Consider the following 14,768-nt stretch of genomic DNA (forward strand, 5'->3'; position numbering starts at 1 on the left):
ATCGCGCGTGGAAGTTTATCGCACCCGCTAATATATATACTATCTTCTATGCGAAGTTGTGACGTCATACTCCGACTGCGTTATCCTTTGGTGCGCGCGCTGGCTGTTGCCTGTTCCTGCCGTCTCCCGTGTCATGCAGCTGTCCATTCACTTTCGCGTCCCCTCGAGGCGCCAAGCAAAGGCGTCGGGCCGTGGATCGCACAAACCGAGGTTCGATTCCCACTGAGTCGCTTGCAAAATCTCAAGAAAATATTCACGCCTCGTTACGAGTATGTGCGATTAATTCTGATTAAGAGCGCCTTCGTTTTCTTTGGCATTCCCTACTATGGATTGTGCATCCTTTATCTTGCCCTCGCCTTTGTGCGGCCTTTTTCCTATTGTACCCGAGCTAGACACTTTTTGCACAGAATCCAGCCGATATTCTGCTCGCATGCATTCTATAAAGGTTCATTCGAAAGTACCCTTAAAGCTTAAGGTAAAACAAAAACAATCACATACGGTTTAGGAATAATATAATTTTAAAGTGTGAATGTGTTCCGCCCCTGAAAAAACAAAAGCAAAACAGTTTTAGTAACTGAATAAATATATGCATCAACGAACGGTCATTTTCCGCCCCAAATGTATCGCTAGAGGACAGAAACAGATGATAAAGTTTCATTACCAAGCATAATGTTATTAACAATTTATAGGCGATTTTCAGAATTTTTCAAATAAAAAATTGCAGTCGACAAAGTTTTCGAATAGAAAGAGCTCTATGGTGCCTGTTACCAAAAACGGGGGAAAATGGACCCCGTTTTTCCATTAAACAATTTTAAAATATAGCAACTTTTGAATAACACAACGCATAATACTGAAACTTTGGCATCTGGTTCCAACCTCTAGCACTGGATTTTGGAGTAGAATAAGCGTTCAGCGAAGCCTATTTTAATTTTGCGATAAATGAACACTGTATTTGCTCATTCGTGCGCTTGTTTAGATTCTTTTTCTTTTTTGGTGAGTGGCGGGGGGGGGGGGGGGGGGGGAGGGGGGGGGGGCAGACGGGGACACGCGTACATCGGGAGTGTGAAATACCTTTGGCCAAGCTTTCGTTTTTTCGATGATCTTAAGAGAGTTACTGGTATTGTTAAATAGCCAAGAAGGTTTTGTTAACACAAAAACTCATATTTTCTAATATAAATTTTACTTACGAGGGAAACAAGGTGCAAGTGAAAAGTTTCGGTTAAACATTCGCTACATCACATCAAGTCTGGAGCGATGTTTTCGTCATCGTCTGAAAACCCGGCGCGCACTAAAGCCAAGGCTACGTATATCCGCGGTATTCCGTTTTGCAAAAATACCAACTACCAGCTCAAGACCAGGTTTTATTCGATCAGTTAATGATTATTTCGCAGGCTGTAAGATCGCAGCGCTTCCCGATATATAAAACAAAAAACAAGGAATAAAACGCGAAGCGAGAAGCGTAGCCTCAGTTGGTCAAGCCTTGTGATTCGATTTTTTTTGAAGTTGGATCTAAAAGCGCAACGCCAAAGTAAAAATTCAATGCCGCAGTTTTCTAAACTGCCCGCTACTGAAGAAAAGCTGTGCGGGGAGTAGCGTTTCCGCAGCGTTGCATAGACAAAAGCGTCTTCTCCGTTTTTAATTCTCGAATAAGATGTTTTAAAGTGAACTATGAATTAGATGTTATACAACTCGTGGATTCAACGGCAATCAATGACAGGAGACGCTGAACAGCCTGACCAACTACTGCTTCATTGAAGCGTGATTCAAGTACAAAGATAAATACGTTTTCAAATTCACTTGTGCATCGTTTGCGAAAGCGCCCCCTATTGAAAAAAAAAGATAATCAACCATACGTCCGATATAGCATAATACCCCATAAAAGGACCATTTGACGTATTATGCTATTTTACCCAATGAAAAGACGCGCAGGCCAATTTGATGTTTGATCATGGTTGTTTACCATATTTTCTTTGTTAGAAGGCCCGTAAATTGCATTGTAGCCGTTCTTCTGTCTTCAATAGTATTCATTTAGCATAATTTGAATTCGATAGATCAGACGAAAAACACCGACACTATTTGAGCATCTTGGTATGCGAACGCAAAAGGAGACAAAGGACACACAAAAACGCGTCAGACACGTACAGCCTTCGTTAGAATGTGTTCGCATACCGAGATGTTTAACCAACGACGTCTCCTAATTTTATTTATCTTGAGAATTCTTATGAGCGTATTACGTGTATAATTTAAGAAAGAATGCCTCGAAGCAATTAAAATTGTTAATTGTGCTAGCAAAACTGCTTCATTTGGATTCTTTGTTTGGTATTACGTACGTCCCATCTCTCGTATGGCCACACGTTGTGGATCCTTTTTTTTTTTCGCGTGTGTTTTTTTTTTTTTTAAATTTTAATAAAGCTCTTTTTTCAGGAGGCTCTATCAGAAAACTGCGCCCAAAGTCCAAAATGGAGACAAAGCGGCCTAGATTCCCTGACCAATTTAGATCTACAGTTCTCGACACTGTCAGCGGAGAAACGATACCAACTCGTTTTACTTTAAAATGGTATTGACCGTCACCAAATTTTACTGCTTACGTTTGTGCCCTAAACGACAATTTTCAACAAGACTACAATTTTAGATTGCAGTCTTTACACGTCAAAACAAACAAAAAAAATAAAAAACAGGGATTATTATTATTTTTTTTTAATTTTGAAACCAGCTGAACTTACAGAGACTATATAAGGAGAGATAGAATAAAATACATCCGGTCGCTGGTCGGATATCTTGCCTCTCCTCACAGTTTTTTATGTAAGTTCAGCTGGTTCCCCATTCCAATATGTAAAATCAACTAGTTCAACACATTTTCATCGTAAGGGATCATCTCTTGCCATTCGCATCATCATGACATGTGTATCTGAGACAACTTCCTTTCCTGGCACATAAGTTAACAATTCTATTGTTATTCCCCATTCATTGGGCCATCTTAAAAGTACCGTAGGTCTCTTTGATATCGGTGAATCAGCCCGCGCACCAGGATAGCCAGCACATGCCACTCGCGGAGGATCACCAATTGATTCGCATCCAACCATAAGGATCTCTTAGCTATAGGGCATGCGAATATTGTATTAAATGTGTTCATTTATGCAATTAATCTATATCTATTTTCATACAAACCCCATTTTCTGTGAAAACATGATGGATTTTTTTCACTCTGCATTCGTTTTATTCTAGTACTTGATTGATTGCTCGAATATTCATTTTCATACTAATTAACTGTTATTCTTCTCTTATCGTCACTATTTATAAAGGCCTACATATCAAGACAGCGTTCACTGTTCTCTATTTCTGCAGCGACTTTCCCCCTCCCAAAGAGGCTCCCAACTTCATGCACCACACCAAGATGTTGGCGTACATCAGGAGCTACGCGGACCATTTTGGCATCACGGGTAAAGTACGCCTGCGTCACGAAGTCCTCCGTGTGGCACAGGCCGAGGACTACGACTCCACTGGTCGCTGGGACGTACTCGTCAAGGATCTCAACGGTGACGTGGAGTGCAGAGAGACCTTTGACGCAGTGTTAGTGGCCTCGGGGCACTACGGGTTCCCTAACGTTCCCACGTTCAAGGGCAAGGAGAAATTCAAGGGCAAGATCGTTCACACGCACAGCCTCAAGGTACCGGACCAGTTCAAGGACAGGAGGGTTGCCGTCGTGGGCATCGGAAACTCCGGCGTCGACGCTGCCGTTGACGCATGCCATGTGGCTGCCGAGGTGAGTCTCACCTGCTTGACAGCGGACACATTGCATTGCAGAAGACACACCCGTCAACAGGGTCAGGACAATGCGTAATACCTTTCCTAAATATAAAACAAAACAAAAACAAAAAACGATTCCGCATGCAAGCAAGCGGAGCTGCTTGCGTCACACTGCGAGGCTCATGGGGAACTTCGATGAGGCTTTTTTTCCAGACCAGCTTTCTCACTTTCAGCGTTCGACTGTTAGATTTTAAATTTTAGTGCAATATAAGCATTGATTTGATTTATTTATTCTCTAAACTGGCTAATTTGACATACCATGTGAAATCTCTACGAGCCCATGTCGCAGACACCGTCAGTGCTCAGGGCGACAGCGTTGCTTTTTAAAGTGGCAGTTTTACGCGCGAGTTCTTACAAGCAAGGCATTCTACTGAACTAAGCACAGGCACCGGCACGTTTGTCTGCAGCGTTGGCATTTAGAGGAACGTTTGGTGTTTGTATGATTATACAGCTAGACGCTCGTCTGCCTCAACGTGCGACTTGTCTCTCAGCTGTAAATGAGGAATTTGGCCAGCGCAGTACAAACCGCTAGCCTGAGGTCTTTAACGTGCACCAGGCAGTAGTGATACACGACGGCGAGCCGGTTTGATGCTCTTCCAGATCAAAACGGGCGAGGGTGGGGTTGAACCTAGGATCCCTAGGTTCTCCAGAACGAGCTTTCACTCCACGTGCTCCGCGCAGCCACGCGGAGCACAAAAAAAAAAAAAAAAAAAAGAAATCGGGCGATTTTTTTTTGTTTGTTTACAATTATAATATAATTTACAGTACTGTATACAAGTAATACTTTACATTATATACAGGCAGAGCGTTACATTTCCGTTAGATTATATTTTTATGTACAAGGAATTCGGTATTACATTAAATATATATATATATATATATATACATTATAATATACATTGTAGATTATACACATTATTATGTATTCATTATATGTAATTTAAAGATATGCAATCCGTTTTTTTTTTCATAACATACAAGCAGTGCGTTCCATTCGCTTTACATTATAAGTTTTTTTTTCTTATTACAGATTTGTTTAAAATAAAACCATGAAAGCTACATTTATGCGGTTTGTGCGTGTGAGTTATACGCCGGAGGGACATTATGTGGGTGTTTAATCTTTGGTATAAGTAGGCTAATTAATTAAGATTTGTTAATTAACTTTTTAATGGGTGAAAATAGACAGATTGCTTCAATTAGGAACTTGTTGAGCGATATCGAAAACTACTAAATCAGTCATTTTCAGAAAGAATATCAGTGCGTGAGAAGCGTAGTATTGCACTAAAGTTAGCACTCGTGGAGCAGGTACAAGGCTAGCGGTTCCGTTAAAGCGCTTGCGCAATGTTCCCACCTCTTCTCTAGCCCCAGCCTTGTACCAGCTCCGCGAGTGGTAACTTTAGCGCACTACTGCCCTTCTCACGCGCTCAAAGTCTTTCTAGAAATAACTGATTTAGGGGTTTCTGAAGACGCTCAGCAAATTTCTAAGTGAAACCATATGACTCTTTTCAAGAATTAAAATTTAATTAACGAGTTTTAAATAATTATCCGACTGATCGCAAAAATTAACTACCCCCATATTGTCCCCCCGGGCGTATAACTTCCTGGCACAAACCGCATAAGTGTAGCTTTCATGTTTTTTTTAACAAATCTGTAAGAATAAAAACAACGGTATAGTGGACATCTACAAAAGCATAAGAGTCATCACAAAAAAGGAGGTGTCAAGTAAACTTTCTAAATCGACTGGTGCTATCGTGGATTAAATTATACCAGGGAAACAACTGACATTTTTCACGACGTATTTCCATTCATCATTTTCATCACAGCGGGCCAATTATGTTTGAACCTACTTCAAAAGAATCATATATATATATATATATATATATATATATATATATATATATATATTAATTTACCCAGGATGTATTTGTGAAAACTGCTTCAATATTCACTTTACGCGTTTTCCATAAACTTCAAAGACCTTGAACTACTAAAACGCCTTGAATGGTATCGAGGTGTTCGGCGAAATGCATGTAGGGAAGGTTTGTCTCTTCCACTTCAATCTTTTTTCAGCGTCCATTTGAAAAAAATCCGAAAGGAATACAGCGTCAACACGAAAAAATAAAAGCATGGGTCAACCTTTCGATAACTTTGCAAAGTCTACAATGAGTGCGTCCGTATGTTTCAATCCCGCGTGTGTTCATCCAGAAGTTTACAACCATGGTATGAAAGTGAAAAAGGTGCTTCATGCCTAAGCCCCAGGCAGAGGCTGTGTACTCAAGCTTCGATCAAACGAGTGACATATAGAGACAGAGCTTAAGAGATACTGAAACAGAACGAAATTTTCTCCTTAGAAAGCTGAGCATCCGGTTAGCATCGTTAATTATGTGCACTGTATGAATGCGCAAGGACAGCTTAGGAGTTATATGAAGACCAAGGTATTTATACACTTACACGGATTCTAATTGCATGATCTTAAAACAGCAAATAGGCGAAACTTTGTTACGACGGGATGCGGACATTGATTTGCACTTGGGGATGCTTATTTCCAATAGCCAAGTGCGGCACAAGTTAGCTAGTGAGATTAAATCAGACTGCGAAAAGCTGATGTAATTTTTGGTTCATATTTCTCGGTAAATTACACAATCATCGGCCGATAATAAAACAGGCGAGATGCAGGTTGGCAGATCTTTAATATATGTGAGAAAGAGTAATAGCCTAGAACTGAACCTTGAGGAACACTTGAGTTAAAGAGGGTTAAAGAGAGATTAGAGCCATTGACTGTTAGAAATTGCGATGATAAAAAAAACACCAAATTCTACGAAGTAAGTTTCACTCGATATTAGGTTTACTTAGTTTTAAAAACAATAACTGATGACTGACTTTATCCGAAGCTTTAGAAAAACCAAGAAATAGGTAGTCCGCCTGTGATGCATGGTCCAGAATAGCATGCAGATTATGAGTGAAAGATAAAAGTTGGGTTTCGCAAGAGAATAATTTCCGAAAGCCGTGCTGATACGGGTTAAACAGGAATTTGAGTCAAGGACGTTGGCAAGATTACAGTGAATAATATGCTGTAAAGTTTTGCAGGCAACGCTGGTTAGAAATATTGGACAGAGTCTATTAGGTGAATGCTTAGGCCCGCACATATATGCAGGCACAACCATTTCCACTTTCCAATCATCAGGTAAACATGGAACATCTAAAGGGTGCTGAAAGAGCTTTGCAGGAATTATAGAGGAAAACGTTTTGGTGTTTGTAAGGATTTTGCAATTAATTTCATCAGCACCAACAGACGAGGACAGCTTACGAAAATCAATTAGTTTAATTATACCTAAACAATCGATTATTACTAGGAACTTTAAAAATAATTAGCAGACTCAAATTCAAAATTAGAATTGTATCCAAGAGCAGGAAAAGGCCTTAGACAGCGTGTTGTTTAATAAACTAGAAATAACATCGTTCGGCAACACCTCGCCTTCCTCGTCGGTTAGTGATACGGGACAAGTTACTTTCCGGTTTATAGTACTGCAAAACTGTTTCGCGTTTTCTATTAGTAATGATGCTAACGTTGCTGTAAATCAAAGTACGTTTAGCCTGGCTTACAGCCTCCTAGTAGTTTTTGGCAGCGAGTTTGTGGTTTCCCAACAACTTTCACATGACGAGCCTTCCGCTGTACGGAACAAACCTTTCCTTTTATTTGCTAGTCGTTTCAGAGTTACGTTTTACCACGGTGACTGTGCGTCAAATTTAATCACGCGGCACGGGATGTGTATGTTACTGAGCCTTGTGGCGCTTTCTTGAAATAAGTCCCAGTTAGATTAACCGTTTGCCTGTCACATGATAGCCAAAATAGATGCACGACAATGCAAAGTTGTTCATTAATAGCTAAAAATCTGCTTTACACTAATGCCTAATTACATTTGTGTCTTTATGTATTTAGCTGTTTTTTATATTAAAAAACAGGTGCAGCAAAGTATGGTCGCTAAGACCGGACTAATACGAAATCGGTGACACAAGGTAAGGGCAGTTAGTGGAGACCAGTTCAAGTACACTTGATCAGTGAGCTGTAATTCTTGCTGGCTGTTCAACTAGCTGATTATGGTTGAAATTGGAACACATGTTTAGGAAGTGATTGCATTGGAATGAAGATAAGATTAAAGTGGGGTATTGGTCTAACCAGGCGATACTGAGGAAATGAAATCCCCCCCCCCCCCCCCCCGAAAAACGAGAAGAAAAAAAAACATTGGTGATTTGGAAAAAATGGTTACCACAACATGAAGAGCATCGTGTAGCTTGCCCACAAAACTAGTGTTACACTGAGGAGTGTGGTAACAGACAGCAAGAATGCATCTCTTAAGATTCATTATCACGTACTCCCAAGAAAGTTCCAGATGAGAAGCTAAATGTACAGTCAGCACGGAATGAAACACGAACGTCGAAACGCGTGGCCATCGACACAGGCTGCTCCAGCTGGCGGGCTCCTGAGAACTAACGGAAATGCGTCGGGGTGTGAGGGTGCGGGTCCTACTAAGATGTGCTCGAACCTCGCGCGGCGCGTCTTGGACTTCTGCGTTTCTCCGGTGGCGCGCTGTGGGCGCCGTCACTCCAGAGCCGTTTATTGGGAGAGTTTGGCTATACTTTGGTTTGAATAGGCGAGCAACAGCCCCTAGCAGTGGTCGTGAGCTCTAAATATGCGACACCACTAATTTAAGCCGTCTTAGCGTTGCTAGAGTGAAAAAGGTCTAGCTATCGATGACTGAAAACTTTGCGCAGGTGAGTTCTTCGTCACGCCAATATTAAAGTGTAGAATAAACGAACGTGCACCCCAAACCAGGCCCGATTTGCTAGAAAAAGCGTCTCAGCTACCGTGGTCTCAGCTGAGGTGGAGAACGAAAGCACTACCAAAACCTGCGCACAAGTCGAGCGCGACTTCGCGGCTCAAGACGCTCGCTCGCCCCACCCTTTGCACTGATTTCTTTCAGCCAGTTTTAGCTTAGACGCTGTTGTAGCAAGCCGGCCCAGAGCAAACTGTCACCGATACTCCATCTGCACAAACATCAGCAGTGCATAAAAAGGCATGGGCACGAGCGCGTGGCTTTGGAAAGTGCCTCCTATGCACGAGTTCTCGTACAAACAAAACCATTTCGCTGAGGTAGGCTCACGCGCCTGTGCCTTCGTCTTTACTGCAGACATATGTGAGATGGAGTAGAGAGGCCCATATTGAGCGCTTCTGTTTCACGCTTTAAATGACGTTTGCAACATTGTGACGCAGCGGCCTCCTGATTGATTGACGCTGTGTCCTACCTTTAGTTTACGCTCTAACCGCGGGGGGAGTTTTCGGCGCTGGCGGCGGCCTTTGCTCCGCCCATTGTCTAAACTCTCCTATTATGTGGCTCTGTCACTCGGGGTACTTTTGCGTCGCCGCACTTACCCCTCATTCACACTGGAAGCGGATCCTCGCTCGCAAAGCGGTTTCGAACGCGGTTGTATAGGGAGTATTCACTGGCGGCCATATCCGTGTGCGCTGCTGCTGAGCGCGTGCTGGCGGCGAGCTTCCGCAGTCCTTCTGGAGCGTGCATTTAGCACCATCAAGGGCGGCAGTTTTAGCAGGCTATTAATGTGAGCTTGTTCAGAGTCAAATTTGAGGGCGATGTTTAGAGTGCATGAGTGAGAAAACGTATTTATTAAAGGAATGGGATACATCAAGAAATCGTGATGAATCCCATTCCTTTGATAAATACGTTTTATCACTCATGCACTCTAAACATCGCCCTCAAATATGGCGTCCAGTGAATACATCCTATAAAGATCCAGTACAATTGCACGCGCACCTGATGTCATCGAATGCGCGCGCAATTGTACTGGATCTTTACACAACTGCGTTCGCAACCACTTCGCGAACGCGGATCCGCTTCCAGTGTGAATGAGCGGTTAAAGTGCATTCATATAGCAGCAAAATAATTTGATGGCCTAGTTGGTTGAACACAGTACACAAAATTAGCGTGACAGGGACGAATACAGGGAAGAAAAGGAAGACAGGAGAGAGCGCTCTGTCCTGTGTTTTCTTTGTTTCCTGTGTTCGTCCCCTGTCGCGCTAATTGTGTGTACTGCCTTCATACACACGCGCGCTTTTGCTTGAGTGGTGACATCTCAACCATTTTCCCGTCCAATCGTTTTTTATGCATTTTGAAGTGCGCGCATTCCGGTTACCGTGTAATCCGGTGTCACTCACCTCGAGCGCGTAGCTTTGACTAATGCATAGACGCTATTTTACCGCCCAAGTCACGCACCGAGTGCGCGAGAGCGTCACGGGCTGGCACATTCAGGGCAACAAAGGATGTCTTCACCCTGAGACAGACAGACATGTAGTCACCCTAGCCGCACTGTCACATCGTCACCCGGTCGACTCCTGTGGCTTGGGAGCGGCGCGAGGAAGTGATGCTATGCGGAGCGCAAGTTCGCCTGCTTCTTGTGCAGGGGGTAGCGGTGACGTCAGAACGCCGAGCCCTGATTGGCTGATCGCGACCCCCTATCTGAGCGTCGTCTGCTCCTTTGCAACGTCGTCTGCGTCTGTCTTATCTTTCCAGCGACTTTCGGAAGTGCAGGTCTTTACGAGCGAGCTCGACTTCGCCTTTCAGAGAGGGCAGACGAAATAACTCGAGCGGTACGTTGTTTTCGTCTAACAATTAGCAGACGCGCATCAAGGAGAGAAGTCGAAGGACTCACTGGCGAGGTGTCCCGGGGTGCCGAGGTTTGTTTGCTAAAAACCGAAAGTGAGGGTGTTTAGTGTCCGCAAGTTCCCTCCCAAATACGTTCACCCTCCTTTCGTGTGCGGCGAGACCCCTCTCTCTTTAACGGCGTCGGCGGGTTGTCGCGATTGGCGCGGTTGGCGCAGTTAACGTCGCCTGCTTTACGTCGGCTAGTCAAAGCGATGGCTGCTTTACCTTTCCTGCGTCTGTCAGAGATTCACCGTTTTTTCACCGGCGAAAACGCAGCCTTCGAAAAAGGTGAAAGGACACACCTGAAGGATACGTCCTTTCTTTTGAGGTGAAGGATTTCACTCTAGTTGCGAATGTCCAGGCGTCGTTTAAAAATTGTAGCTACGCGGTAAAGATGATGCTCCCCGGTAAAGGTGACATTTTAGAGAGTCACTGTGAGTGCCCTCGCGGGGCTGCAAAGTGTAGCCACATGGTGGATACCGCACTTTACGCGGCTTTAAAGGGACTGTCCAAGACGGACCTTCCACAGCAGTGGAAGGTCCGTCTTGCAACGCTCCAAAAGCAGCATGCCGCGGCTGGTCGCTCGCTCAGGTAAGAAGTAAACAACATATTCATCGCAATGTTAAAACGTTTAGTTGCTCGAGTTTTTTTAATGGTACCTCGCGTTTAATGAATTGTTCAAAGGTAATCAGCTAAACACCGATGACAGCCGATGTAGTCACTGTAGATAAACAAATGCGGCTGTGCGATCGGTACTGAGAGCACATCATAGCCCAGAAGTGCTCGATTGCCGCTTGTTGTCACATTTTTTTCGCTCGACTAAAAGACTGTTGTGAGTTAGCGTAGTACGGTATGTATGTGTGGCGTAAACCCATGTGGCAAAAGTTTAAAAACTTGTGCTATCCTGTGGAAGAGAATCCGAGCAAGATTGGTCGAGCTACCCGAGCGGCGACGAAAGTATCGCGGAAGTTATGTCGTTGACTCGTTGACACCAAGAAGTAATTATTGTTATAATGCAATTAAATGCAAAGGTGAAAGCGAGCTGGACAAGAATGACGAAAATAATCCCTGGAGAAGGGGAAAAAGAGGGACAATGGTGTAGATTATAGACGCATTAAAGAAATTAATAATTACATGTATTTTCACTCCTTTACATTAGCGAAGAAAACGAAAGATAAAAAGAAATATAAAAAAAACGCGATAATTGTTTGTTTGTTTTTAGAACTATGAGCAATTGCAACCCAGGTCAGAGATTAAATTAGAAAACATTAAAGCTTGACGGGCTAAGGAAGAATGTTGAGCCAGCACATCTCTTTCTGAGACAAGGCTATTGATGGAGTGCTTATGCAAGATTCCCCGTGAGACAAGGCGGTTTTTGCCTCAAAGAGTTCTCTGGATTTCTTGTTATGATAGCGCTTGGGGATTTTAGTCTATTTAAATATAGGTGTGAAGTGGCAGTCCCGGACGTGTACGGTGAGAAGCCCCGAATAAGGTGATTTAAAAGAAATGCGGTGCTCTCAAAGACTCACATTCAGACAGCGACCTGATTATCCAACGTACGCTTTCATACAAGTGAACGGAATTTCATAACCTACGTTGGCGTTGCGGTGACGTACTTATGAGTATGACTGACGGTGCAACGTTTACTATTTTCAGTTAGCAAATTGATCTTGACATATTTTTTTTTTAGCTTGTTCGGTGCTGATAATGCCACCGATACTTCGTATTTTGAGGCCATTCTTTTGAAGTTGAGAGATATGTTCTGGATAGAAGGTATCACAACCGGCTGGCTTTCTTTTTTTCTCACAATTTCGTTTTCTTCTTCTATTGGGAGTTATCAGGCATTTGGTTACATCAAACAATAAATAATTAAATCCCCGGTGAATGCATGAAACACCAAGTTGGAGTAAGCGCTCTGTCCTGTCCCCTTTTCTTTTCCTCGCTTTTTGCCGTTTTTTTTATTTATCAATTCATACCGTCTTGAAGCTATTATATCTGAATTATTTTAAGTGTTTTAATAATTTCCTTAAGACAACCATTTCGATGCAAATGTGTATTTATTTCAATATAATTGTAAAATACTGCGGGAGATAGCTTGAGTGCCTGCCTGGGGTTCGCGGTATGAAGCCGAAAAGAAGACATCTGCGCGAAAGTCACACGACTGCAGCGAGATATCTATAGCGAATAGATAGTTGCATCTCGTTGCCGGCTACGCCTAATTCTACAAATCGCATTTGTTCGGACAAATGATGATCTGTCCCTACAGGCTCATGGAGTGATGCCTAGCGTTCGACTTCAGCCCAACTTGCCAGAGGCCGCTTCTCTTGCGCCGTTTAATTTAATTTTATAAATTTTAAGAAACACCAGTATTAGACTTTAGTTGACGGACCTGTCACTTATCTCATATCTTCGGTACGTCGTAAGCAAACGTTGATAAAACACTGTCAATTTCTTAAGGCCATTATTATGAAATGATATTAATGAATAATGTAGCGGAGCCCATTGTGAAACAAATTTCCTACTCGGGCTAGATTGAACTAGCTAAATATTGCTCGAGTACTTAATTTTCTTGAAAAAACAAAAAACAAGCGTTTCACAATATCACCTCTTTTGCATTCCCGGCATTATAGAAGTATTCAAAAATTTGATCCCCGAAAACCACACACCTAATATTCGTTATTGAATACATTGTGTATCAGCTTGCGGGAATCCTTCTTCACGATGCATAATTCATGAATTAGTTTTCTTAGTTGTTTATTTTGCTGGAAATTAGTGTCAGCGAGACGGCTGTGTATAATGGTCATTCAATTTGTGTATCATTTGAGTATACTTTTCTTTTCTGTTTTTTTAAACCTCAGAATTTAGTTTCATAACAACTTCGTGGTTATTAAAGTAGCTGAGTACCACTGTTTTATTGCCTGTTTGCTACAAGAGACACGTTTGTATGATAAGCTTAGGTGAAAACGAATTCACATCCATTGTTTTAACTACACACACACACCCATCACCAGCCCACGCACCGCTACCACGCAAACCAGAGAGAAAGAAAAACCGACGATGACAGAGCGGCAACTGAGCACGCGCCCATTCTACCGCGCGGCGGCGCAACACCTCCTAGATAACAAAGCCATAGGGCTGAATAAGATGGCGTCATCGGAGAAGGACAGCAATGGGCACAGATGAGTCACGACGATTCCGTCAACGTTCGGCTCAAACTTGACTCGAAGGAGCACTGGCACCGCACTTGCTTCTAATCTGTGTCCAGCGTTGGCCTTCTTTGATGATGCCATCTCATTCAGCACTACAGCTTTGTAATCTAGGAAGTGTTGCGCGGCGCCTCCGCCTCTCTGGCTGCGCGAAAGTTGTGCTCGTGACTTTGCCGAAAACGAAGGAGCTCGTTTCGATGAAAACACGCCGGTGTCTGTCAGATTGTCAGCGCCGGAGAGAGAGGTAGCGGTTGACCTTTGCTGACGTCAGCGTCGTACCCGGATCACCTTATCCCATTTTTCTCCAACTTTCCCCGGCGCTTACAAACAAAAGACACCGCCGGAGTTTCGTAAACACGAGCCTTCTAATGCTAACGCATTAAAACACGAGCACGCTCACTAAAGACTGAATGTCACGGTGTATTCAGTACAATTGATATAGCCAATCAACGTACAAATTAAAAAAAAGGAACTGCATGAACGTGAAATCTTGAAGCTGCTTGATCGGGTTTATCGGCCCGTAGTGTTGGCTTCGCCTTGATCTAAGGCAAGGCGAAGTCAAAATTCAGGTCTTAGGGCCACACCAGGGAAGGATATCCGGCACGGCGCTGCAGAAAAAACAGCGAATTAATTTTTTTACCAACTGGAGATCTTTTGTCGTGCAACCGAAGTCTGGATTGCAGGACGCCTTCTCAGTAATAGGCCTCCGTTAGACTGTTAGCACCTCGGACAGATTTAAACCCGCCAAATGGGGACCCTTGGCCAGCGCTTTGTCTCAGAGCCACCGCTACTTTTTTTATATATTATTTCAGGTTAAACTTCACCGAGACGGCTATGAAACAAAATGTAGTCGCACAATTGCCACAAGTCACAATGGAATTTCAAAAACAATATTTTAAATTGATAAAAAAAAAAAATTCGCGATCATGGGGGAACTGGATCCGCCCGAATCCTTTTCAAGGCGTCAATTTCCTTTGGGCATTCCAGTAGACAGAGAAACGCGGGTAAAAGCAGCTGCGATACACTCGCAGCCTCA

General features: G+C 43.1%; 1 protein-coding gene across 1 annotated transcript in view; it reads left to right on the plus strand.

Moving 5' to 3' along the window:
- The window catches only part of LOC115330892 (flavin-containing monooxygenase 5-like), a 57,866-nt gene that overhangs the window by 1,651 nt on the left and 41,447 nt on the right, over positions 1–14,768 (plus strand). Inside the window, exon 2 of the mRNA XM_040212720.1 lies at positions 3,346–3,763. Coding sequence (XP_040068654.1) covers positions 3,346–3,763 — 418 coding nt within the window. The remainder of the gene's footprint in view (positions 1–3,345; positions 3,764–14,768) is intronic.

The sequence above is a fragment of the Ixodes scapularis genome, unplaced genomic scaffold, assembly GCF_016920785.2.
Source record: "Ixodes scapularis isolate PalLabHiFi unplaced genomic scaffold, ASM1692078v2 ptg000323l_1__unscaffolded, whole genome shotgun sequence".
Lineage (NCBI taxonomy): Eukaryota > Metazoa > Arthropoda > Arachnida > Ixodida > Ixodidae > Ixodes > Ixodes scapularis.